Below are 27,447 nucleotides of genomic sequence, written 5' to 3'. Positions count from 1 at the left end.
GACAGAATAAAATCTGCTTTATTCCAGGAATGGTTGGGCCAATCTTAGAAATGACCCTCATCCCTGAAGCTGAACTGCGTAAAGCTACCATCCCAATATTCTTTGACATGATGCTATGTGAATATAAAAATACTGGTGAATTCAAAAAGGTATTATAAGTTTTGTGTATTATTTGGTAATTTGGTAACTGCTGTTATTCTTAAATATTAGATGAATGAATTCATTTTAATGTGTGATTCTTCACTAGTTCTATGTAAACTAAAGGAAAGGAGAAGGTTTGCAGTTCTGCTGTGAACTTAGAATTTGAGGACCCACACTTAAAAATAAAAAATAATTCATATACTGTAAAATGTCATTACAAAATCACATGGTATTAAGTTCGAATCACAATCATTAAGTAAATCAAATGATTGTGAACCCATTCTCCAAAAATGGGAGGGCGGGGTTGGCCAGGAACTGATAAAAAAACTGCAAAATGACCAAAAAAAGTCACAGATTACAGCCATGTAGCAGACCCTGCCACCAGTGGTAAAGGTGAACCAGTTTCCAACCCATGGAGGGAGAGGAATATTTTGCAACAGACAGAAGTATTTTACGGATTGTAAAGCAACCTTTCTAATGCTTTTGTAATCCAAAGAGTTATTAAATGATCAGTTATAATTTGTGGATTATTTAGTAAATCCATCATATCATACAATCTAAAAGTATAGTAGGAGTTTTGAAGTAAAATACTATATGGAAAAATACTTAATACTCCAGCAGAAAGAATACTTTAGACTGAGCTACCATAGGTTGTTAGTTGTGAAATCATGTCCAACCCATTGCAACCTCATGGATAATGTTTCTTCAGGCCTTCCTGTCCTCTACCATCCTCCGGAATCCATTTAAGCTCATGCCTACTGCTTCAGTGAGTCCATCCTAGCCACCTCATTCTTTGTCGTTCCCTTCTTCTTTTGCCCCCAATCTTAGGCTTAGCATTAGGCTCTTCGCCAGTGAGTCCTTCCTTCTCATTAGGTGGCCAAATATTTGAGTTTCATCTTCAGGATCTGACTTTCTAAAGAGCAGTCAGGTTGATCTCCTCTAGGACTGACTGGTTTGATTACTTTGCAGTCCAAGGGACTCACGGGAGTCTTCTCCAGCACCATATTTCAAAGGCCTCAATTTTTGATGCTCAGCCTTTCTTATGGTCCAACATTCACAGCCATACATTGCAACTGAGACCATAACCACTCTTGACACTTTTGTTTGTAGGGTGATGTTTTTAGTATGCTGTGTAGATTTGCCATAGCTTCCCCCACCCCCAGGACCATCTTTTAATTTATTGGCTGCGGTCACTCATCTGCGGTGATCTTGGAGCCCAGAAAAATAAAATCTGTCGCTTTTGGTAGATTTGATAAATATCTGCCAAAAGAAAAGAAAAAGAAAGCCTGCTTCAAATTAGATTTTACGAATAAAAACTATGAATGCATTGCATTATAAATTAGAATATCATTTTTAAAAGGGTGGGAATTATTTTTCAGGTGTGCTTTGCTTTACAAAAGTTTAACATATTTTAATGCATAATGCTATTTTGATCCTGGCAAGCATCATGTTTTTACAGTATATTTGGATTCTCTACAGTATTTAAATACATTTAACTTCCATTTCCACCCTGGATGTAGGCAGTTTAAATATCACTTTTTCCTCTCCAAGAGTTAAAATAGGGGGAAGGCATCTAAAGCAGTTCTGATGCTAAATACTCATTCAAAGGATGTGGGTTTACTGTGAACTTTGCTTCTCATGTTCCACCCAGAGCAACAGGGGTGCTCTTGAAAAATGACCTACTTAAGTTATCCTTAAACTGGAATGTTATATTGAAGGAAGTACCAATATCTATTTGAGAAGACAAATACTAAGCAGTTAGATGATGTTATGAAAGAGACATTTGACAGTATGTTTCTCACTATCATTTTATAAATAGTTTTGGCCCAAGGGAAGAAGATGTTCACATATCTCCCATCACACTTTAGCTTTAATCTCTTGACTACCATCATTTGTCAGTCTGCAGGCAGGACAAGCACAGGGAACCCCTCTGTTTTATGGCAACCTCTGGCAAGGCAGTAGTACATTACTTCGATGCCAGGCAATGATGTGACAGCAGCATTGGCCCATTAGACAGAGAAGATATTCCTTCTGCTCATCTTACTGTGGATAGAATGGATTCTGCACTGAGCTGTCATTGTGCTCAAGGGCAAAATTATGTTGCACCACATATGTTGTGACTTTCTCTTCATCTATTACACAGCCCAAGGGAAGGCACTACTAATGGAAGCCTACCATGTGCGGAAAACAGATTTCTTTAGCCCAAGTTGCAAGGCTTAATGGAAAAGTTCTCAGTGGTACTAAAGGAAACATCTGGCAGAGAGAGCATGCTTTGGGTCCTGTCTGCTAGGGAGGTCCTTCTCTGCTATAGCACTTGCCTTATGGAATATTCATTTTCCCCATTCCCCAAAAAACCTGAGAGTAGCTTCATCCCTGATAATATTCTATAAGTCCTTCAAGATTTGGTTTGATCCTCAAGCCTGAGGCCCCAAAGGATTGTGAGTATTCTTAGACAGCTTCATTAATTGACTCTTTATCCTGTATTTGATTACTTGCATTTTTAATAATGATTGTTTTATATTTCTTAATAATAATTGTTTTATATATTTACTGTTTTACTTTATTATTATACACTGGCCAAAGTCATTGAGATGGGCAGCTATGTAAATATGCCAAATAAAAAATATATTCTCCAAGCCATACAGAGTTAGCTGTGGTAAAATAAGTGGCCAATAAATGTTATAAATAAATAAATACAGGAGAAAAGTCATTTTTGTTTATATCTCATTTGGAGAGAAACGAAATAAACTTCCATTCCCTAAGTATTGTAATATCAGTAATAATCATTTACAATTTACAATTAATGAATGAAAAGCCAAAAATACAACTGAATCCTATAAATATAATTGTGTAGTTGATCCTTGAAGTTAATCAGGTAAAGGTAGAATTGTTCCAGGTAAAATCAAATGCTGCCTATGCGACAATCAAGCCCAGCCTGCCTTCTTAAATGCAAACAAAAGCCTAGCTGATATCGTTAAAAATTCAGATACATTCTTTTGTCTATGTCCATCATGTTTTCCTAAGGTAAACAAACTGAGTATCCTGCCTGACAGAGTTGAAAGCATAGAATCACTCATTCACTCAGTAGAAGAACACTTAGCAACACGTTTTGAAACAACTATACAAGCAAGCCTAATCTCTCTTGAAAAAAAAAAAAAAATACAGCACAGATAAGTGATTACCTATCAGCTCAAAATCAAATCCCACAACTACCACAACCACTACCTCAACTACAATCACAACTGCAACCAAAAATAACCACCAAACCACAGCCACAAACAATTACTATCCCATCAAATAATTCCACAAATAATATCCCCTTACTCATCAAAGACATCATGGAATGTGAAGAGAAATGTCCAAATGCCATCTTATTTGGTCTCGAAGACACCAACAAATCAGATGACATCACCAAAATTCACGATATCATAAGCAACTCAAATACAACAAACATCCTGAAGATATCATTGAAATAACCAGAGATGGCCCTGAATACAAATACAATACGGCTCTATAGCACCAAGAATCGAGTAGTTTGCAAAAATGAGTCCAGCAAACGTATATTCATTCATACAATAAACGCCATTGCAAAATCCAATCCCACTCATAAAAAACTTCACTCAAGACCAGACTTATCCATACTGCAAAGAATCCTCTTCTGTGAACTCTGCACAGAACTCAAAAACTGTCTATACAATGGAGAAAAGGATCTATACATTGACTACCATGCTGATTGCATCAAAAGAAAGCCACACAACCCACAACTCTGCATCCAAACCCACTCCATCCAATCCACCTTCATCAAAACTAGGCATGCACACCCCTAACTACCTCTATTCCAACCACAACTGGCCTTAAATGCAAGTTACTCAATGCAAGAAGCCTTGTAAATAAAAGACCTGAATTTTTCCTCTTACTAAATACGGCTAAAATCGACATTATATTTGTCTGTGAAACAGGGCTCAACACATCTCTCCCTGACTCCATTACACAGTAAAAGACTATCATGTTTACCAATCAGATCATGAAATCCGTAGAGGAGGTGGTGTTGCTATCTTCTATAAAAAGTCCCTACATCTAAAAAACATCCAAGTTACCCAGAAGCTTGCTATTCCTGAGACCATCATCTCTGAACTGTCCTTAAATATCACATTTTGGTTCTTACTATGTTACAGAGCCCCTGATTATGGCATTGAACATGCAAACAAGCTAAATACACTACTAACATGGGCAGCATCCTGCCCACACACTTTTATCTTTCTTGGTGACTTCAATCTACCTCATATTAACTGGACCCTAAACGAACGTACAACTGAACCCACACATGCAACCTTCTACAATGCAGTAATAAATCTGGGGCTAGAACAACTAGTAACCAACAACACTAGACTTAACAACTGCCTCAATCTTATCTTCTGCAATAGTTTGAATTCAGTTTACAGAATACAAATTAAAGAATGCTTTTCCAACAGTGACCAAAACATGATTGACTTTTGTCTCAACATATATCCACACAAAAATCATCACAATGACTGAATCCCCAATTATAACTTCAAAAAAGGCAACTATGATCTTATAAACAACGATCTCTCATCCCTTGATTGGCAATTTCTATTCACTGGATGCAATACTGTAGAAGACCATTACAACATATTTTTACTTGAAGTCAAAAGAGTCATCAAACTATATGTACCAATAACAACTCCCCAAACCAAAAAAAACAACAACAACAAATTATCATAACAATAAGGAAGTTTCAATCCAAAAAGAAATCACTTTGGCAGAAAAATAAATCTGGTCACGTTGCCAATTTCAAAAGCCGATACAAAAATTTATGCTACCAGATAAAGACTGAATGCACCAATTATCACATTAAACAAGAGGAAAACCTTCTACGCACCAATTCCACCTGCGCTTTCTACAATTTTGTAAACAACAAACTAAAAGACTCAAGGTCCATCCCACCCCTGAAAGGACCTAATGGTAAAGACTGCAATGACAACACCATTAAAGCCAACCTCTTTAACACATTCTTTGGCTCAGTATTTGTAAGCAGCAATGGGTCATGCCCAGTATTTCCTAGTCGAACCACAGATTTTACAGAAGACAATGTTGAAAAAGCACTACACAATCGAAAACCATATCTATCTATTGGACCGGATGGAATATATGCCTACTTCTTTAAAAACTACCCACTGCCATAGCCGAACCTCTAAGCATAATCTTTGAAAAATCTTTCAGCACCAGCTCCTTGCCAACCTATGGTCACAAGCCACAGTCATCCCTATCTTCAAAAAGGGAGACCCCAGCCTAGTTGAAAATTACAGACCAATCTCTTTATGCTGCGTCACCTGTAAAGTCATGGAATCAATTATTAACCAATCCATCATCCTCTGTTTAGAAACAAACAACCTACTCTCTAATAAACAATTTGGTTTCAGAAAAAAACTATCCTATAATCTGCAACTCTCACACTGCAAAAACATATGGACTACACAACTCGATCAGGGCAAAGCAATAGATGCAATCTACATAGACTTCTGTAAAGCCTTTGATTCAGTAGTACACGACAAACTACTCCTAAAACTAAAATCTTATGGTATCTCTGGACACCTGCATAACTGGATAGAAGCATTCCTGTCAAACAGACAACAAATGGTTAAAATTGGGAGCGTCCTATCAAATTCTGTACCTGTCAACAGTGGTGTCCCCCAAGATAGTGTTTTAGGACCAACTCTTTTCATACTCTACTTAAATGACCTCTGTGATCATATTAAGAGCAACTGCATTCACTTTGTTGATGATGTAAAGCTATTCAACACCACAGACAATACTGCTACTCTTCAAAAGACCTTGACTATGAATGGTCTATCAGAATGATCAAACAAATGACAACTTCAAATCTCAACAAATAAATGCTCTGTCTTACATATTGGCAAAAAAATCAGAAAATAAAATACAGGCTGAATAGTCAAGACCTTGTTGATAATCCAAACACTGTCAAGGACCTTGGAGTACTCATCTCTAATGATCTAAGTGCTAGATCCCACTGTAACTACATAGCCAAAAAGGCGTTAAGAGTTGTTAACCTAATCTTACGTAGCTTTTTCTCTGGTAATATTACACACTACTAACTAGAGCATACAAAACATTTTCTAGACCAATACTTGAATACAGCTCATCAGTCTGGAACCCACATTACATATTTGATATTAACACAGTTGGAGAAAGTCCAGAAATATTTCACAAGAAGAGTTCTCCACTTCTCTACTCATTGCAGAATACTTTATGCCACCAGACTTGAAATTCTAGACCTAGAAAACCTAGAACTACGCTGCCTTCAGTCCGATCTAAATATAGTATATAAAATCATACATTGCAATGTCAATGAATACTTCAGCTTCAACCATAACAATACAAGAGCAAACAATAGATACAAACTCAAGGTTAATCGCACCAAACTTGATTGCAGGAAATACGACTTCAGCAACAGAGTGGTCAATGTCTGGAATACTCTACCTGACTCTGTGGTTTCTTCCCAAACCCCAAAAACTTTAACCTTAGACTGTTTACTATTGACCTCACCCCTTTCCTAAGAGGTCTGTAGGGGCGTGCATAAGCGCACCAACGTGCCTACTGTCCCTGTTCTATTGTTTCTTTTCTTTTCTTTTTATTTTTCTTAGATGTATCCATGTATTCATAACTATGTTTTTACCCAGAAGCTTGCTATTCCTGAGACCATCATCTCTGAACTGTCCTTAAATATCACATTTTGGTTCTTACTATGTTACAGAGCCCCTGATTATGGCATTGAACATGCAAACAAGCTAAATACACTACTAACATGGGCAGCATCCTGCCCACACACTTTATCTTTCTTGGTGACTTCAATCTACCTCATATTAACTGGACCCTAAACGAACGTACAACTGAACCCACACATGCAACCTTCTACAATGCAGTAATAAATCTGGGGCTAGAACAACTAGTAACCAACAACACTAGACTTAACAACTGCCTCAATCTTATCTTCTGCAATAGTTTGAATTCAGTTTACAGAATACAAATTAAAGAATGCTTTTCCAACAGTGACCAAAACATGATTGACTTTTGTCTCAACATATATCCACACAAAAATCATCACAATGACTGAATCCCCAATTATAACTTCAAAAAGGCAACTATGATCTTATAAACAACGATCTCTCATCCCTTGATTGGCAATTTCTATTCACTGGATGCAATACTGTAGAAGACCATTACAACATATTTTTACTTGAAGTCAAAAGAGTCATCAAACTATATGTACCAATAACAACTCCCCAAACCAAAAACAACAACAACAACAAATTATCATAACAATAAGGAAGTTTCAATCCAAAAAGAAATCACTTTGGCAGAAAAATAAATCTGGTCACGTTGCCAATTTCAAAAGCCGAAACAAAAATTTATGCTACCAGATAAAGACTGAATGCACCAATTATCACATTAAACAAGAGGAAAACCTTCTACGCACCAATTCCACCTGCGCTTTCTACAATTTTGTAAACAACAAACTAAAAGACTCAAGGTCCATCCCACCCTGAAAGGACCTAATGGTAAAGACTGCAATGACAACACCATTAAAGCCAACCTCTTTAACACATTCTTTGGCTCAGTATTTGTAAGCAGCAATGGGTCATGCCCAGTATTTCCTAGTCGAACCACAGATTTTACAGAAGACAATGTTGAAAAAGCACTACACAATCGAAAACCATATCTATCTATTGGACCGGATGGAATATATGCCTACTTCTTTAAAAACTACCCACTGCCATAGCCGAACCTCTAAGCATAATCTTTGAAAAATCTTTCAGCACCAGCTCCTTGCCAACCTATGGTCACAAGCCACAGTCATCCCTATCTTCAAAAAGGGAGACCCCAGCCTAGTTGAAAATTACAGACCAATCTCTTTATGCTGCGTCACCTGTAAAGTCATGGAATCAATTACTAACCAATCCATCATCCTCTGTTTAGAAACAAACAACCTACTCTCTAATAAACAATTTGGTTTCAGAAAAAAACTATCCTATAATCTGCAACTCTCACACTGCAAAAACATATGGACTACACAACTCGATCAGGGCAAAGCAATAGATGCAATCTACATAGACTTCTGTAAAGCCTTTGATTCAGTAGTACACGACAAACTACTCCTAAAACTAAAATCTTATGGTATCTCTGGACACCTGCATAACTGGATAGAAGCATTCCTGTCAAACAGACAACAAATGGTTAAAATTGGGAGCGTCCTATCAAATTCTGTACCTGTCAACAGTGGTGTCCCCCAAGATAGTGTTTTAGGACCAACTCTTTTCATACTCTACTTAAATGACCTCTGTGATCATATTAAGAGCAACTGCATTCACTTTGTTGATGATGTAAAGCTATTCAACACCACAGACAATACTGCTACTCTTCAAAAGACCTTGACTATGAATGGTCTATCAGAATGATCAAACAAATGACAACTTCAAATCTCAACAAATAAATGCTCTGTCTTACATATTGGCAAAAAAATCAGAAAATAAAATACAGGCTGAATAGTCAAGACCTTGTTGATAATCCAAACACTGTCAAGGACCTTGAGTACTCATCTCTAATGATCTAAGTGCTAGATCCCACTGTAACTACATAGCCAAAAAGGCGTTAAGAGTTGTTAACCTAATCTTACGTAGCTTTTTCTCTGGTAATATTACACACTACTAACTAGAGCATACAAAACATTTTCTAGACCAATACTTGAATACAGCTCATCAGTCTGGAACCCACATTACATATTTGATATTAACACAGTTGGAGAAAGTCCAGAAATATTTCACAAGAAGAGTTCTCCACTTCTCTACTCATTGCAGAATACTTTATGCCACCAGACTTGAAATTCTAGACCTAGAAAACCTAGAACTACGCTGCCTTCAGTCCGATCTAAATATAGTATATAAAATCATACATTGCAATGTCAATGAATACTTCAGCTTCAACCATAACAATACAAGAGCAAACAATAGATACAAACTCAAGGTTAATCGCACCAAACTTGATTGCAGGAAATACGACTTCAGCAACAGAGTGGTCAATGTCTGGAATACTCTACCTGACTCTGTGGTTTCTTCCCCAAACCCCAAAAACTTTAACCTTAGACTGTTTACTATTGACCTCACCCCTTTCCTAAGAGGTCTGTAGGGGGCGTGCATAAGCGCACCAACGTGCCTACTGTCCCTGTTCTATTGTTTCTTTTCTTTTCTTTTTATTTTTCTTAGATGTATCCATGTATTCATAACTATGTTTTTACTTATACCTATTATCTTGTAAGCAATTGACAAACCAAATAAATAAAAATAAATAAATAAAAGAAAAGAAAAGAAAATGGAATCTAACAGACATATCTGCAACAAAATACAGAAATGTGTATTGCTCATCTTTGGTATCCTGCTTCAGAATACTTACTTTAATCTCTCTATATGAAAGGTGTCAGGAAGGGGTGAATAGGTTCCAAAGAAAAGATGACCAGGAAAAAAAGTAAACCTAATAAGCCATGGAAATGATATGTGTATATATGTACAGGCATTAGACTAGCAGATCTGAAGAAGGTTGGTTTTTTTTTCTTGAATTAAAACAAATAAAGAACATGATCAATCAAGATGTTGCATGAAATACTTATTGTCTGTGGAAAAAAGTCTACGAATGTGTTTGTTTTGTGAGAGACAGCATCATTTTTTAAGGTTGTCACCTGTAATCAAATCCAGCTAGCCTTAGCTGTTTCATTTTCTTAAGGACACATTTTCCATATTGTTGACAAGAGACTGACTAGGATAATTAATAACATCAAGGGTATCTCAAGAGCCGAACTTAGATATGCAGTGCATCCTGCCTTGTTGTAATTGTAAAGTCTAAGTAGCAAAGGACAAACTTGAAAGGAGAGGACAGAAAGAGAGAGAGAGAGAGAGAGAGAGAGAGGAGTAACAGAAATCAGTGCATAGCAGCAAAAAGGTTTTAATTGGAGGAAGAAATCATGTGTTCTAAAAACTAGAAAAGACAATTTTGTGGAAATATGAGGTTGAGAGAAGATGCACTGAACCAGACAGGGTAGAAGGGATAAAGTGTCAGGGGCAAAAGATCAGAATTGTACTTGAAGGTCTAATTAATCTGATTTATTCCTATTCATGTCTATGCACAGGAATAGGCTCAGTTAAACAATAACACTTGCTAGAAGTTAAATAAGAGTTAACAGCAAATCAGGGTGGAGGTGGAGTCCACTTGTGGCTCTCCCAAGTTCTGCCACTCCTTCCCCTATATCACGTTCTTCTAATGGTAGGGATGAATGAATATGTGTGTATATATATATATATATATATATATATATATATATATATATATATATATACACACACACACACACACACACACACACACACACACACACATACATATATATGTTTTCTGAGGTTTTCGCGAGTATTTGTATGTGGATCTTTGGTTATTCGGGTTTTCTCCCGCGTAAGATTGGAAGTATGTAGGCAGCGTTTCAATGAAGTCTCATTCATCATCTTCAGGCTTGTGTCTTCTGCTCTGGGCTTCTCAAAGTACTCTTACACAGGAGAAAACCCGAATAACCAAAGATCCACATACAAATACCCACAAGAACCTCAGAAAACAAATATATATATATATATATGGAATTCGGCTTTGCTCGGGTAGTAGTTGTGCTTTTAAAGTTGTGCTTTTAAAATACCCAAGCAAAGCCGAATTCCATACATGTAAGTACCTGTGAAAACTTAAGAAAACACACACACACACACACACACACACACACACATATATATATTCATTCTTAAGTTTTCGCGGGTACTTACATGTATGGTATTCAGCTTTGTTTGGGTATTTTCCCACGTCATTGTAGTTGTGCTTTTAAAGTTGTAGCAATGTTTCAGAAGAATCTCATCTGCCATCATCAGGCTTCTGTGTTGTGTACTGTATTATTGTGTACTGTATTATTATATATATTTTGTAACTGAAAACATGGAAAAGGAAGTAATTGGGGGAATGTTCTCCATTCCATACACTGTAAAATGGGGAATATCTGGTAATGATCTACTGTTGGTGACTTTGATCTTTATGAATTATTATTACAATCAGATAAACATCTCTGGCTAGTCCATTTTTACTTTGTAGTTGTTAGTGTTGTGTCAGGTCTTGACACCTGATTTAACACTAAATGCAAATGATTCGTATTCTGTGCCAGAAAAAAAAAAGATGACTGGTTCAGTGAGTTTGCATTTCTATTTATTTATGGGATGTCCTTCAAAAGAGCAGTTTTCAAGGACAATTTACAACACATTAAAATCTAAGTAAAGTGACTTTAAAGTAAAAATACAAAATAAAAAAATCAGAGCAGAAAAAGCAGCTAAATTAGTTTAAAAGATTTATTGTAATGCTCATATTAAAAAATTACTAAATTCTGAAAGACTTGGGAGAATGAGCATTTTGGTTTTTGCCAAGGATCAGAAAGTTTTAGCTTACTCCAAGGCAATGCATTGCTGATAGTTTGGGCAATAAAGGAAAAAAAATAGATGTTCCTGTGTAGATTTTTTTTTTCTGTTTAGATCACATTTCAGTTGTATAATTGTTAAACCCATTGATTTCTTTCTCTTTCTACTGTTAATAATAAGAATTTCAGATACATATTTGAATACATAGCTCTTTATTCCATTACAGAGATCTTTTCCCCCTATTTAGGCAATCACATTCTTCTAATTTTCTAATAGTGTTACTTTCCCCTTACTGCAGGACTAAAATCTATTACCACTTGACCCTGTGATATACTAGATGCATCAATGTAGTCCTAATCCTAATCTAAAGACAAACAGAATTATATTCATATTTCTTATGAATTGAATATTTTATTATAGTATATTTTATTAGTGCATTAGGAAATATTTCTCTTTTAAAGTTACCGACTTATTGCTCTGTTCATGAACTTTTGCTTCCAGTTCTGTTTCACAAGCATTTCCTTATAAATAGCAACATTACTTTACCACTTAAAAATATAATGGCTGTGTAAATCTTGCACTCTTCCCTGGCTGGGCTTGTTCTAAATTTTGCTGTTTTTACACCTTTTTAATTCTGATTCATACCACTTGAGTATTCACTTTCCTGTCCTGTATTCAATTCAGCCAGTGTGATATAAGCATATTTCTTAGTTTTCTCCTAGATATTCATCTAATTTTCCCAATCCTCCAAGGCAAATTTAGAGAAGAATAAAGTTTTGTTCCATCAAACTTATGTGTTCTAATAATGGACATGCATCTCCAGATATAATTCTGTTTGGTGGATCTTCAAGTCAGTGTACCAAATGTACTGGATTCCTTACATTATTTTTAAAGATTTGAACTTATAGAAGCTGCTGGTGGAGGACAGACCTTTGCTATTCATATAGGTAGCTGCCAGATGTTTTCCAAGTACTGTGTTTTCCTGAAAATAAGACCTGGTCTTATATATTTTTGCCTAGGTTTATCACCTGAATATTATGAGACACACAGAGTTAGGTGGTGTCTTGTCACTCTTTGAACTTTCAAGCTTCACTGAAATGCGATTTGGGCAAAAATTGCTGGAAGCAAAATAGTTTCACATGTACCTTACTTAGATTCATTGGTGCATCAAATGGCATTGACAGAGAGGGCAAATCTCCAAGAAAATACACCCCAATTCATTTAATTTTTTCATCAAACTGTCTCATACAGTGTAACTGTATAACAAATGTCACTAGTTGAGGGATCGATGACCTCCAAACACATAAAGACACTAGCCTTTAAAAATCAACAATTAAAGTTAATGACTCATCATCCAAGTGAGGTTTGCTTAAAAAGAGTTATTCAATACTATGATCATTACCATTTAATGCTTCAGAAGTTTAAAGCAAAATCTTTTTTATCCAGGTATCTTTTTGATTTACTGTATCCATTTTTTACAGCTCTTCATTTTAGAGTAATTTTGAAATCCCTATATTTCCTTCTTCACAGGGTAGACATATATTTTTTCATTCTTATACCAATTTTAAATTAAGAAACTATTTTAAATAGGAAAGCTATCTTGAGACTTTGAAACAATCATATACAGGGAATATTTATGATAAAACCAGCCAGTGTATTGGTGTCCATAGAATTGCTGGACAATAGCTGGAATACCTGTTTTTTCTTTTCCAGCTCTCCAAAGCCCTAAAATCATGGTGATAAACATTAATAGCAAAATATTTATCAGTGATACCTTATTTTTTTATATTTCAGAAACCAGTATGTACCAACAATGTGTCTTGCCCCTGATATAATATTTTTTTGTGTTGTAAATGTGCAGGCATATAGTTTACAGTATATTTGTTTTCTGTAATGTTAAAAAGAAGTTAAGAAGGCTTCTATTCTATAAAGTAATAAATTGTAGAACTACAGAATAGGAAGTGACCACAAGCATCATTGAATCCAACTCTCTATTGAGCAGCAGATAATGATTCATGAGAAGTCTCACCTTTAAAACCTTCAGAGATGGGAAACACATAACCACCCTAAGTAATTGTTTTGATGGTCTTACTGCAAAGTTTACTTCATATTTAAATAAAACCTTGATAAGCACAACTTATATCCATAACTTATATTATCTCTAGTTTTCATTTCTGCAGTCCTGGGAAAACAATTATTTGCCATCTTCTCTGTATCTTCCCTTTATGACAGCTTTCCTATCTGCCTTAAATATTACTGAGTATCTGAAATCTGTATTCTGAAATTCCTTGGGCATGTCCACATAGGGCAAATTCTTAAATTCCTGTATTGTCTTTCTTGCCATACTTTAACCTGGAAATGTGGTGTCCAGGATCATGCACAATTCATCTAAGGAATGCTAAGTAGATAGCTATAGTCACTTGACATGACATTTACCCTTACCATATGTTTCTTCTGAAGCAGCCAAAAACTGTGACCTCTTCTAGCAGATGTCTCACATAACTAACTTGTGTTTAGCTTGTTGTCAGTTTCTAGTCCCAAGTCTTTGGATCTAGTGCTTCTAAACTACAAACCCTCCAGTTTTCCAACCTATCCAGATTAGATTCTGACTGCAAATTCAGTCATTCTCAGTGTGTGCCAAAGTTCCCAACTTTGTGTCATCAATCCCATCATCCGGGTTATTCATATACATTTCATTTTGAGATTCCTACACATCTAAAAACAGATAAAAGAAATATCAATCTAGGCCATGGGTCTTGATCACCTCATGTGAAATCATGTGACATATTATGGCATTTTTGCCTTTGCAGCAGGGGTGGAATTCTACCAGTTTGGCCCGATTCTGCAGAACCGGTAGCTCCGAAGAGCAGCTGATAATGAACTGGTTCACTGCGACGATGATCTTCTGGTCTTCTGTTTGGCCCACCCACCTGCCTGGGCTCTAGGCTGTGCTTTATTCCCTGTGTTTTCCACCTCTGCTGCTTTGAATGGCACAGCTGAGTGCCGCAGATCAGCAGGAGAAGGTGAATGTTTGCAGAGCCGGTGATTTGCAGTGTGCATGTGCGCACAGCAAAGCGCCCACTCACTGAACCGGTTGTTATGCTTTGCGGAGCTGTGGTGGGCAGGGCTGTGTGTGATGCACCGGGTCCACGGGCCACCAGTTTGACACCCCTGGTCTTGGCAAATATCCAAAATCTAGTTTTTAATCATCTTAGAATATTTTTATTCTGTTCCCAATTCAAATGTATCTATGCAATGTGTTTTAATATCTTATTATACCTGAAATATTATGTACTAATTCTAAGAAGATCTAATTGCTTATGCAGACATAAATTTTAGTATGTTGTTATGAAATCATATATTCCTTTTAATGTCATTACAACCCAAGTGCTATTTTGACAAATATTCCTCTTTTTAAAAAAAACATGCTTACTTGACTTTTATGTGCTACATCTGAGAGATGCACATATGAGTATCGTAAAAGCTATCAATTTTATAGGAACAAGTTCCAAAAAGAATTTGTGCTCTGCTTAATTATTTTGCTTTCTTCCTCTGAACAGTTTGAAAATGAAATAATTTTAAAATTGGATCATGAGGTAGAAGGAGGCCGAGGAGATGAGCAATATCTGCATTTGTTTGAGACAATGTAAGTACAACAATGGGATATGTCCTTCAAATGTGTTATATTTTAAATTGGATGTTTTTTAAATGTGAACTACTAATACATATATATATATATATATATATATATATATATATATATATATATATATATATGAAAACAATATATATATATATATAAGAAAACAATATATATATATATATAAGAAAACAATATATATATATATATATATATATAGAAAACATATATATATATATATATATATAAAGAGAGAGAGAGAGAGAGAGAGAGAGAGATATCCATCTTATATCTACCTTATATCCATAAGATGACCTAAACTTCCTGTAGAAATAATGACATATAATATTTCTCCTCTAGCATTGTGTCATTTATCCATAATCAAACAGTAGCAAAGATAGCATTTATTTGTACTTTGCACATGAAGTGATACTAAAAGAAAGCAAATAATGAAAAAAGGGTGCACCTGTAAAATTACAAACATGTGCAAATCTCATTCACTTCCAGATATCAACTTTCCAGAAGGAAAGTGAGGAAAAGCTCATCACAGAAATAAAACCCTGCCTCTAAGAGCAGATTGAACTTCACTCTCAGGTTTATTGTAGTAAATCCTGTGCTTGCTACTGACTGCGTCCAGCAGGCTGTCATCTACTACCATGCAGACTAATCCAACTTTTTCACTGAACAAAAATGAGAATGTGAGACAAGCTTTCCTTGAAGAAACTAAAGCTATATTTTCTCCTGTTTCCTATTATATATCAATGGGAAGCCCTTCCACAAAACATGTTGACATTAATACTTCTTAACAACTGGTGGTCAGAGATATGTCACTTCCAATTCTGGAAATGATATATAGCCATCATATTAATGGTAGTCATGGATACTCATCCCCCATGAAAATTGTTCCTTTCTCTTCAAAACCCATTCAAAAATATAGTCTTTACTATGCAGTCTCCAAATTCCTTTATTTTAATTGTGTGATATGTAAAGATTACCTTGCTTTTTTTCTGAATCTCTCATAATTCAGTTAAATCATCCAATACTAGAGACTGGTCAATGGATGAGATTCTATTGAACAAACAACTGTGAACAGCTTTTGTTTTTAGAGTACACAGAATTGAGATGAAACCAAAATAGTAAAAGCTTCACCAGATACAACAATTCCACCTATCCAGCATTTGGAATTATATTTAAAAAGTATTAATAAAATCTGCTCTTCCCTCCAAGAAATAATATTTTGGAGGGTAACATTTTGATCTCAGAGGTATATTTCATATTTTTATGAAATGTGTACAATTGTGTCTTTTGTTTTCTAACCACGATTAATTAAGTGGATATTTCCATACCAGCAATTTCAACTCCTAAAACTTGAATGCAGACTGAATTATCTCTGTTTGTTACTTTTCAATTCATAATACTAACAAGTACTACAAAATACTTTCAATTTGATGCTCATACTTCATACCACTTGACAAACAGAACATGTTTTATTCAAGTATATCAAACAACCAAGAGAATTAAAAACAGGCACTGGAACAGTTTTATCATGTATCTTCAACCATAGATCTCCTCGGAAGAAGTGAAGTATTTTCTGAAACAGATTTAGGACGTTTTTAAAGGGAAAGGTATGGTGTCAGAGGCAGCTTTGGTTGGCTTTATGTAACATTAAATATAACCCCAATAGATTAAATCCAAGAGTATTAAAACCACATAACAACTATTAGTGATCATATTGAAATGTATTGATGTTCAATTTTTTCCCCTAAACAATGGAACTGCTGTTTCAAAACTACCATGTTCAAATAAAAGGAGGAATTAATACTGAATCAAACACAAGCCTCCACAGCAGGAGAATTCTTTGGAGAGGCAACAATTTTAGACAAGACGTTAAATGCATCTGTTGAAAAATATTGCTTTGGAATGTATAAAATGATGATCATCTATACTTTCAAAATTATAGAGGGACCTAGAAAATGCCTGCAAAAGTATAGCAGTATTTCACCTTGACACTTCTCAGTGCTGTTCAGTTGAATTGTTACACGAGATGGCAGAATCTAATGAAATTCAACACATTATAGATTCTCATCTATATTTTTATATCTGATTGCAAACAGCCAGTTTTTCCTCCCAAACATCCCAGAAGTAACATGCTTTTCGAAGAGAGAGCATTCTGTAACATGGGTGAAAAGTGTTAGGGTCATGCAGCAGTATGGATTCAAATGGGAAGGGGTAATTTCAACATCTTACTGATCTTTAAGATCATCTTTTCTTGGTCTCACCTGACTGCAGTTCTAGGCAACAAACAGCATGTGCGATTGAAAGAGATGCCATAAGTATCTCTTATGTATCTCTGATATACTCAAAATAAGTATATTGAACATATGTTCTGAGTCCCCTTTATATTCCTAGGATCAGATCCCTGCAATGCCTTAAATAGTATCTTGCTTGGTGTTTAAACAAATATTCAAATATTCTCAGAAAACAACAACTGAATGAAAAACTGCTGGTGACCTTCTACTGCTACACCATAGAGAGTATCTTAACTTACTGCATCTGTGTATGGTTTGCCAATTGAACAGTGGCAGATAGGACCGCACTCCAGAGAGTTAACATCATTGCTCAGAAGATCATGGGTTGCCCTCTCCCCTCTTTGGAAAAGCTTTCTAGCTCCCACTGCCTTAAGAAAGTTCAAAACATTCTCAAAGATCCATCTCATCCTGGGCACCCTTTTTCTGAACTATTACCATCTGCCAGATGGCACAGGATAATAAAAACAAGAACAAACAGGCTGAAAAAGAGCTTCTACCACCAGGGTAGTAACTCTATTGAATTCTAGCGTACAGTGCAATATTAATGCAATATCAGGGATTTTCAATTCACTGCATAGAATGTGAAGGATGTGTGTTTGTTGTTTATTTTCATAGTCATAATGTATACTGAAGATGGTATTTAATTTTGTTGTACGAGGTGCAATGACAATAAAGTAAACTAAACTAAATAAAACAAACAAAAATAATGAAATATGTGTTCGCCATTCTGCATAGCTTTTTCTTTAATTTAATCCCAAATTTGTAGTAATGTTTTATGCAAATGCTCATTGTTTTTCTTTTACATTTTAGACTCACTGAGTGCTCTTCAGTCTTTCCTAAGATTGCCAAGTCAGTTGAAATGTTTGTAAGCCTAATAAAAGGTCTTTTGGAAAAACTACTGGATTATCGTGCTGTAATGAATGATGAAAGCAAGGACAATCGTATGAGCTGTACTGTGAATTTATTGGTATGTAGCACCTTAAAGATTTGCATAAAGTTCTAAAGTTTTGAATTTGGACCAATTTACAAAGTCTACAAGCCCTTACTGCAGGAGTGTGCAACTATAAAACTTGCGGACTTCAATTCTCAGAATTTCCCAGCCAGTATTTTCCAAGATTGGCCACCCCTGCCTTACTATATTGAAAAAGATGGACAGTAGTAACAACTATTATATGACATTATTATAGATAATTATATGACAGGGAAGCGGAACCTGCAACACACCAAGATTTTATTTATTTGGGAGGGAAACTGCAACAATATAATCCAAATTTTGTAATTTAAACTAAAAACTTTGTTTCATCCACTAAACAATGCCATAAGTATGCAGAATGCACATACAGAGATGTAACATTTAACACCATGCTATGTGTGTTCGTATGTATCTCTCATGTCTTTATTTTCTGGATTGCTGTTTTTGATGCTGTTTTCTGCCCGGAGTTGCAGACAGTATTTCGGGTGTACAGGCATATACGTTGAATTAATTAAGTAATGAAAAGTACTTGGCACTTTTTGAATGTTCAAAATGATCTCACTAATTTTATTAATTTGGAAACAGTTTTATAAGATAAGTGAAAATGATTGTCCTTATATTGAGATTGGAGGGGAAGGCAAGATACCTAGTGACTACATGAATGAGCTAAGTATTTCACTGAGTAATATAATTCACAATTCACTGTTTATATACTTACACCATCCTACACCTTCCTGGGCCATAATAATCCTTATTTAATGCACATTCTTAATATAGAACGATCTACCTCCAAGTCATTCTTTCATTCTCAGATGATCACTATCTTCTATATCATCTTTTCTGTTGCCAAGTAGAGTATGTAAGATAGATAGTCCTTGACTTACAACAGTTTATTTAGTGGCCATTTGAAGTTACAACAGCTCTTTAAAAAGTGACATCAGCATTTTTCACACTTATGACTGTTGCAATAGCCTCAAGGTCATGTGATCAAAATTCAGATGCTTGCCAACTGACTCATATTTATGACAGTTGCAATGTCCAGGGTTGTTTGATTCCCTTCTCTAACCTTCTGGCAAGCAAAGTCAATGGGGAAGCCAGAGTCGCATAATAACCGTGTTACTAACTTAACATCTGCAGTGATTTCACTGAACAACTGAAGCAAGAAAGGTAAAAAAAGGGGCAAAACTCACATAACAAATGTTTCACTTAGCAACAGAAATTTGGGACTCAGTTGTGCTCATGAGTCAAGGACTACCTGTAAATGATTTTAAGTGGAGATGGAAATGTAAGTCCCATACAAAAATATGTCCATTTCAAATACAGCCTGCTCAATATATTGTTGCTATATCAAGAAAAAAGATGAGAGTTTCCTCTTTTCTTAAGAAACAAAAACATTTTATTAATGATTGTTGTGATGAAAACCAGTTTTTTCCATAATTGGCATTCATGCAAAATAGTATTTTTTTTAAATCCACATGACTGCTGTCAGATAGTAATTTGCTGCTCTATCATGTGACTTTGATGATCATGAATTCTCTCCACACTGGTTTCAGAGGGAAGTAACATATAAATAATGCATATTTATGTTAAACATGAATTGGAAGTTTTGAGATTTTAAAAATGAAACAAAGCAAAATTATTCCCTGCATATTATGCATATTTGATGAATATTATAAAAAGAACCATCCCAATTATGTTTGAGTGCAGGACTAATCTAATTTCATTCATTTTTCCTCCCAGAATTTCTACAAGGAAATTAATCGCGAAGAAATGTATATAAGGTACAGTACTTGCTCTGTTGGTTACAGGTGTCACTGAAAAGTTTAGTGCTGTTTTCTTTGCATAATCTTCAGGATTATACATGGATTTATAGTAAATATCTGGATGTAAGTTGTTCAATACAAATTATTATCACAGAAATATTGTTTGTTGCTCTACAAAGGCTCAACACATACTTTGTCAAAGTTGCTCAGTCATATACTTTAATTTTGGGGGGGAAAGGTATGTCATTTAAATAAAAAGGATCATAATTTAAAAGGACATATTTACTATGATGAATTTAATAAAATATATCATAAAATTTGCAACAATTGTAGTCTTTGTTTTGGAATCAGACTAGAACTCAAATCTCTCTTTGTAGAAACTATATTTTTTAACTTGTTCAATTGAATGAGATTCTATGACAAGAGTTGCTTTTTTGGTCAATATAAAGCTAGCTATTCAGACAGAGAAATAGGCAATGAGAGATAAAAGCCTTTGCAGCAAAAAGCCTTTAAGTGAGTTGTATAAAATCACAGACTGAGATCAGCATCTTTGATTTATGTAACAAATACAAATTTGACTTTCCAATTTTCAATTTATATTCAACATCTTTTGAACAAGTACATTAGAAGAGGCAGATATATTAAGGTGGATTGTAGTTAGAGTGAGACATCTTGAGAATGTTTTGTTGATCCAAATGAACCATGGTTTTCGTTTTTATTTTCTTTCTTTTGTAATAACAAAATTCAAAATCTTAGGAATAAAAGCTGTGTTCTAAATTTGTCTTTTTTAAAAACTCTTTTAGCCTCTTAATAAACATGTTTGCCTCTATGACATCTGTCTGTCTCAGTTACATACATATTTTCTTTTACATAATGTATAATACTGTATTGTATTATTTACTATAGTATCTAAACTATATGTATATGTACATTATATTTATACTATACTGTTTAAATGAATCAGAATTCAGACAGTGTTCTCTCTCTTTCTCTCTCTCTCTCTCTGTGTGTGTGTGTGTGTGTGTGTGTGTGTGTTTGTATGTGTAGCTTTTTTTCAGCTGGGAAGAATAAAACTTCAGACTTATATATTTATTTATTTTATTAATTAATTTATTTTTGTCAATTTCTTACAAGATAATAGGTATAAGTAAAAACATAGTTATGAATACATGGATACATATAAGAAAAATAAAAAAATAAACAGTAGGACAGGGATGGTAGGCACATTGGTGCGCTTATGCACGCCCTCTTCAGACCTCTTAGGAAAGGGATAGTAGATCAATAGTAGACAGTCTTTTTCTTTATATGCAAAAGTCTTTTTCTCATTAGACAGCATATAAAGTGCTACGATTTGAAAATGTAAATCCTCTTTTATGAGGCAGGACAATACATTTTTAGCTTGACAATATAATCAAGTTTTCAAACTTAACTTCAAAATCATAGAAATTGGAAGTATATTGACTGAGTCAACCAAATGCAGAATATGGTTAAGACCTATTCATGTGAATACTTCAATGTCTTATTGCAAAGTCATATTTAAATGTTGATAGTAGTTCACATCATTCTACAAAAATATAGTAGCAGAGATAGATCCATATTTTATGAATTTAAAATAATGCTGATATTAAAGGTTTTTCTCTATCTTTTTGCTGCACCTATTAACAGGTATCTGTATAAACTTCGGGATCTTCACTTAGATTCTGAGAACTACACAGAAGCTGCATATACCCTTCTGCTGCATGCTTCACTTCTGAAGGTAAGTTGCTTATTTGCAGTTGAGGTCAAGTATTGGAAAGTCAAGAGTTGGAGGGAATTGTCCTAACACAAAATTGGGTTGCAGGAAATAATAAGTGATTGTATGGTTACAATAGAATGTATATAGTAAGTGATTGTATGTATTGGTGGAATAGGGTGAACGTAGAGTTGTACTAGACTCCTATAAGCAAATAATGAACTCTCTTTTACAATCAAACCAATATCTATGCTATTATAAAGAGAAAAGTAGGAGGAAATCCAAATAGATTCCCCACACATGCATACACACACTGAATCCCTAATCCAACGAGAACAGCATTTTGATATTTGGAGCAATAAACAATAAGTGAACGTTCTTCAAGTGTTCCCAGGAAGAGAAAAATGAGAAGCAGGGAAAGGGAGAAGGGAAAGGGGAATGCAATAGAGTAACAAACCTAGCTGACTGGTTGGATACTGAAAAGTGATTGATTACATATATTTTCTAAGTAATTGGTGAAAAATTCCAGAGATATCAAGCCAGGCCCAGTAGTGGATTTAACAAGACATGTCAGTATTTTAAATTATAATTTTGGTGCATAGAATGTATAGAATATTATATGGCCATAATTTTTAAAATCTTTGGGGTGGTTAAGTAGTGATGAGCTTTCAGGCATAGTGGCAAAGATCTAAATTTCTATGGTCTGATGTTTCTGGCATCTTCAGAGGTTGACTGAGCTGCTTTGTAGGGTACCACTCAGTATTTCCCAGGGAAGACTTGGCCTTACTCAGAAACTGTGTCGAGTTTATGAAAGAGTATCAGGTTCTTTTTTCTCAAAACTTACTTTTATCTCCCCGCTGAGAACCTGCTGCTTCATTAACTCTTCAAATTAAAATTAACATTTCTGTGCATATAAAGCTACTGACATTTCCAAAATTTTACCTGCAAACGTGGCACTGGACACATTTGTTAAAGCCTTAATGTTTTTAAGAGGAAAAGAAGAGAAAATCAGTTGTTGTACGCTGTTACAGCTACATTGGTTTTCTGTATGTGTGTATTTTAAAGCCTCTTAGGTTCCTTGGTATTACCAAGTGACCTTGATTCAGGATTTCAAATTCAGTTCCATGTTGTTCTGGGGAAGTTACAGAGCTGAAAGAAGTTGGAAAGAAGCCAGGATTTAAACTCAGCAGGCATTTTCTCCAGGAATAATGTTTTCTTCCTGGGAGTACAAGACAGAGAGATCTTTCTTAGCAAATAAAGCAACAAAATGGATCAAGTAAAGTAAAGTGGTGATCTGGAAGTGGGATTGAGAAACCCTTATACAACAGAAAGTGTGTAAGATTTGCACATTAAGCCAATCTTCTTTGTGGTAGAAAATGGATTTTTGAACACAGCATTAAGTAAGGAAAAATACAGGACACCTTTGTGAGAATTGGATAGCCAGTATAATTGAGTTTTGAGCACACAACAACCTTCTGTTTGCCATTCCAAATTGTGTCCCAGTTTTTCCACAAGAACTTTAATTTAGTTTGCGTGATTTGAATTTAAGATCCAAAAGTTTATATACTGCGATGGAGGTTAAGATTACAATATTCAGGAAAAAAGCTGGATGATCATTAATTTGGCACCTATGACATATAGAAAGCTCTGTTTACTTCTCTTGGTGGAGGACCAAAGCTTTTGAAAGCACCAGTGTAAATAACTGTTAGTCCCATGAATTTCAGGAGTCAAGGTGTATCAAATAAATTTAACTCTTACATTTTGTGGCATTTGGGAAGAATATGACAAAATGAGATATGACTGATGCATATCAGTGCAATGTGTGTGATATTTTGGTGGGTTTTATTTGTAAGTTTGGGCAAAGAGTGGTGTGTCAAGAAATGAATGCCTGTATGTGCATTTAAAGAGCAGAGTCTTAATGAGACAACTGTTATACAGGTTCAAAAATAGAATTGCTATGCTGGGATCTCATTAAGGATAAATAAATTCCAGAAAAAAGAAGTCTAAAAAACTATCTTGCATATTTATATTGTCACTGATCTGCACTTCATGCATTTTGTTCTCAATTATGACACCAATCTTTTATAACCTTAAAAAAAAAAGCTAAGAACTTACTTACAAATTTATTATGAGTTTTTTTCTTCGCAGTGGTCTGATGAACACTGTACTCCTCAAGTCATGCAAACAGAATTTCAAAGTTCACAAACACACCGTCATCTGAAAGAGCACCTATATGAGATGATAATAGAATATTTTGACAAAGGAAAGGTAATTTTATCTTCCTAATTCCTGCTGAGTAGCTTTGTGCCATGGGTTATAATCTCATTTCATCATCCAAAGCAGTTATGCCTAATAATATTGAGAAAAAGAGATGTCTGTTCAGTAAATTGCCAGGTGGTTTTGATTCTCATTCTATTACAGCATAGAATTTATGGAAGAATGTTATTGTATGAAGACTGTGACATTATTAAAATGTTGCTATGAATCAGGCAATACAGAAATTATATGGTATAATGTGCTTAATGTGTTTTGGTCTTATATATTTTATTTTGTAAGATGAAAGGCATGCAGTGTTTCTGATTAGGCTGAAATCACCAAAATAACTGAATAGCTGTTTTTAGAAAATGTTAGTATTTCCAGGTAGGCACTAGCACTTAGTAGCATTCTGTTCAGTACCACTGTTGTCATATCCATTTAATTGTAGAAACATTGCAAAAGGACCTGTGATTTGGTCAGGCTTCGTGAAAGGTTGCTCTGTATAATGTTTATAGTATATTTGTGACATGTAGCCAAGTTATAATTTGAATGATTATCCTGCAATGAATAGAAGCACAAACTTTGTAGATATTACATGAGAGAGAAAAAAATCATAACTGACTTAGAACAGAGGGTGTCTGTCTTCTTATTACTTGGATGGGTAACATCCAGCAAAACCCATATCTGGGAGCTAGACTGGTGGCTGAAAACACAATCCCCTCATTTCTTCTGTTGCCAAATATACATTGACATTTCTGTGAGATTACCAAAGTTGAGCTGGACTTGAAAAGGACTTTAGATTAACAACCTTGAACAAGTAGTCCTTGACTTAAAACATTTCATTTAGTGACCATTCAACAGCACTGAAAAAAGTGAGTTATAGCTGTATGTCACACCTACGACCATTGCAGTATCCCTAAAGTCAGTGATCAGAGTTGATCACTGATCAAAAATTCACTGATCAAAAATTCAGACCCTTGACAGCTGACTATTAGTTGCAGTGTCCTGGGGTTATGTGATCACCTTTTCAACTTTCTGACAAGTGAAGTCAACGGGGGAAACCCAATTCACTTAACAACCATGTCACTCATTTAACAACTGCAGTGATTCGTTTAACAACTATGTCAAGAAAGGATTGAAATGGAACAAAATTCACTTAATAAATGTCTCACTTAGCAACAGAAAGTTTGGGATCACTTATGATTGTAAGTCGAGGAATACCTGTATAAAGTTAATGTAATTAGGAGATAACTTAATTCAGTATTGAGAATGAAAGTATCTGAGACAATCACATTTCAATATATTTGCATAAAATATGAGACATATGGGTAAATTTCTTTTGTATTAAAATTGACTGTAACAGGTTGATCTGTCCTGAAAACTATGTAGACATCTGCAAAACTCTGTAAATATCACAACATAGGGCTGTGCAAAAAATGAAGAAGCACAATGCACACTGGTATAAGCAAAGCACCCTGAAAGAGTTTAAGTACAGGTCTTGTAAAAAGCGCTAATGTTTTTATGCTTTAAGGAGATGAGCTTTCTTCTCAGCAACATGCTTTGTGTAGTGTTTTCTCAAAGTTTGTCTGGGCATATCACCTCAAAGAGGTGCAAATGAAATAAATTGTGGTTCTTCAATTGTTATTTCCTAATATTGTTGCAAATATAAATCACAAGGCCTTAAATGTATTCACTCGATGTAGATATTTTTGGTTACACAAATATTTTCTCCTGGGGTTCTAATGTAATATTTCAAAGCATATCACATAATGGATAAAGATTGTTCTGAGAGAGACATGGGCAGACATTTAATTTGATAAATAAAAAATTCAATAACTAAAGCTATGCAATTATATATCTAAATTTCCTGTTACATTGCAGATGTGGGAAGAAGCAATAGGCTTGTGCAAAGAACTAGCAGAACAGTATGAAATGGAAATTTTTGATTATGAACTTCTAAGCCAAAACTTGGTAAGAATGGAATTCTACAAACATGTTATGGATTTTCAGTTCTCTGCAGTTATAAATTTATTTCTGAAACCTTTCAGTCTAGATTTTTGTGCTGTGGTTAACCTGCAAGTTTAGAATTGTCTTTGACATAAAACCAGCTGGGTCTGTCTTTGTGTCTCAGACTTAGGAAGAACGCAATGACAAATTACTTCTGAAATTTTGCCAAAAAAACTGCAGGGACGGGTTCCAGTCAATCAGAAAAAGTCAATTCTGGCTCAAAGCATATATCTATATATCCAGTTTATTATTATTTCAGACAAGTGAATACATAATTTTAAAACACTGAAGATAATCAAATCCAGAGCAATAACAGATATTTGCCTTCTTTGCCTTGACAAAAAAAAAATTGAAGTAAGTTCTGTAAGTTATTACTTTGTATATTATGGCTCTGATGTAGCTTAAGAACTCAATATACAGTTGAGAGGCTTAATGTCTCCAGAAGATCTGATTTCCCACACTGTAAAGGACTGTAGGGGAAATAAATTGAAAATACATTCAGGCAAGATAAACTTACTGATTTTGAGAGCCGAATATCAGAAGATAGTCTGGAATGAGCTTTTACTCCTCTTTAAGGAACAAACTTGCAGTCTGAGATCTTCTATTGTAGATAGCCTCATACCGTCAGTGAAATCACATATAATCAGTGTCAGCTGATAACTGAGGTGCATGCCTACTTGCTGTTTGAGACTTAAGCTCGAGTAATTTAAAAAGTAGATTACTGCAATCGTTCATGGAATAACATAGAAGACAGTCCAGAAATTGTAGCTGGCCCAGCTATAATTGCTTTCCAACCCAATTCAAGATATTCACAATGATGTATGAAGCTTTAGAAACCGTAGGCCCAAGATACTTACAGCATTACTACTCTCATCTCATATTCTTAGATCAATAGGATTACAGCTTTAGAGGTGAGAAGCTCAAAACATACTTATTTTCCAAGATCATTTACGTTACGTTTTTTTTTTAACAGAATTTTGTAAGTTGCCCAAAACTACTATGGGAGTTAATTTTCTAACTATAAGAAAAATGTCTAAAATTAGTACCATTGAATTGACATGGGAAATGTAGCACAATAGCAATAGCACTTAGATCTAC

At 34.9% G+C, this 27,447-nt stretch overlaps 1 protein-coding gene across 1 annotated transcript in view; it reads left to right on the top strand.

Moving 5' to 3' along the window:
• The window catches only part of DOCK2 (dedicator of cytokinesis 2), a 316,322-nt gene that overhangs the window by 252,859 nt on the left and 36,016 nt on the right, over positions 1 to 27,447 (top strand). The window contains exons 33-39 of the mRNA XM_087924559.1: positions 1 to 149; positions 15,230 to 15,315; positions 18,429 to 18,585; positions 20,332 to 20,372; positions 22,020 to 22,110; positions 24,235 to 24,354; positions 26,224 to 26,313. Coding sequence (XP_087780685.1) covers positions 1 to 149; positions 15,230 to 15,315; positions 18,429 to 18,585; positions 20,332 to 20,372; positions 22,020 to 22,110; positions 24,235 to 24,354; positions 26,224 to 26,313 — 734 coding nt within the window. The remainder of the gene's footprint in view (positions 150 to 15,229; positions 15,316 to 18,428; positions 18,586 to 20,331; positions 20,373 to 22,019; positions 22,111 to 24,234; positions 24,355 to 26,223; positions 26,314 to 27,447) is intronic.

The sequence above is a fragment of the Pseudonaja textilis genome, chromosome 2 (assembly GCF_049901715.1).
Source record: "Pseudonaja textilis isolate UNSWEBS1 chromosome 2, rPseTex1.2, whole genome shotgun sequence".
NCBI lineage: Eukaryota > Metazoa > Chordata > Lepidosauria > Squamata > Elapidae > Pseudonaja > Pseudonaja textilis.
Note: the sequence above shows the minus strand (reverse complement) of the source record. Positions and strands in the feature narration are given on the sequence as shown.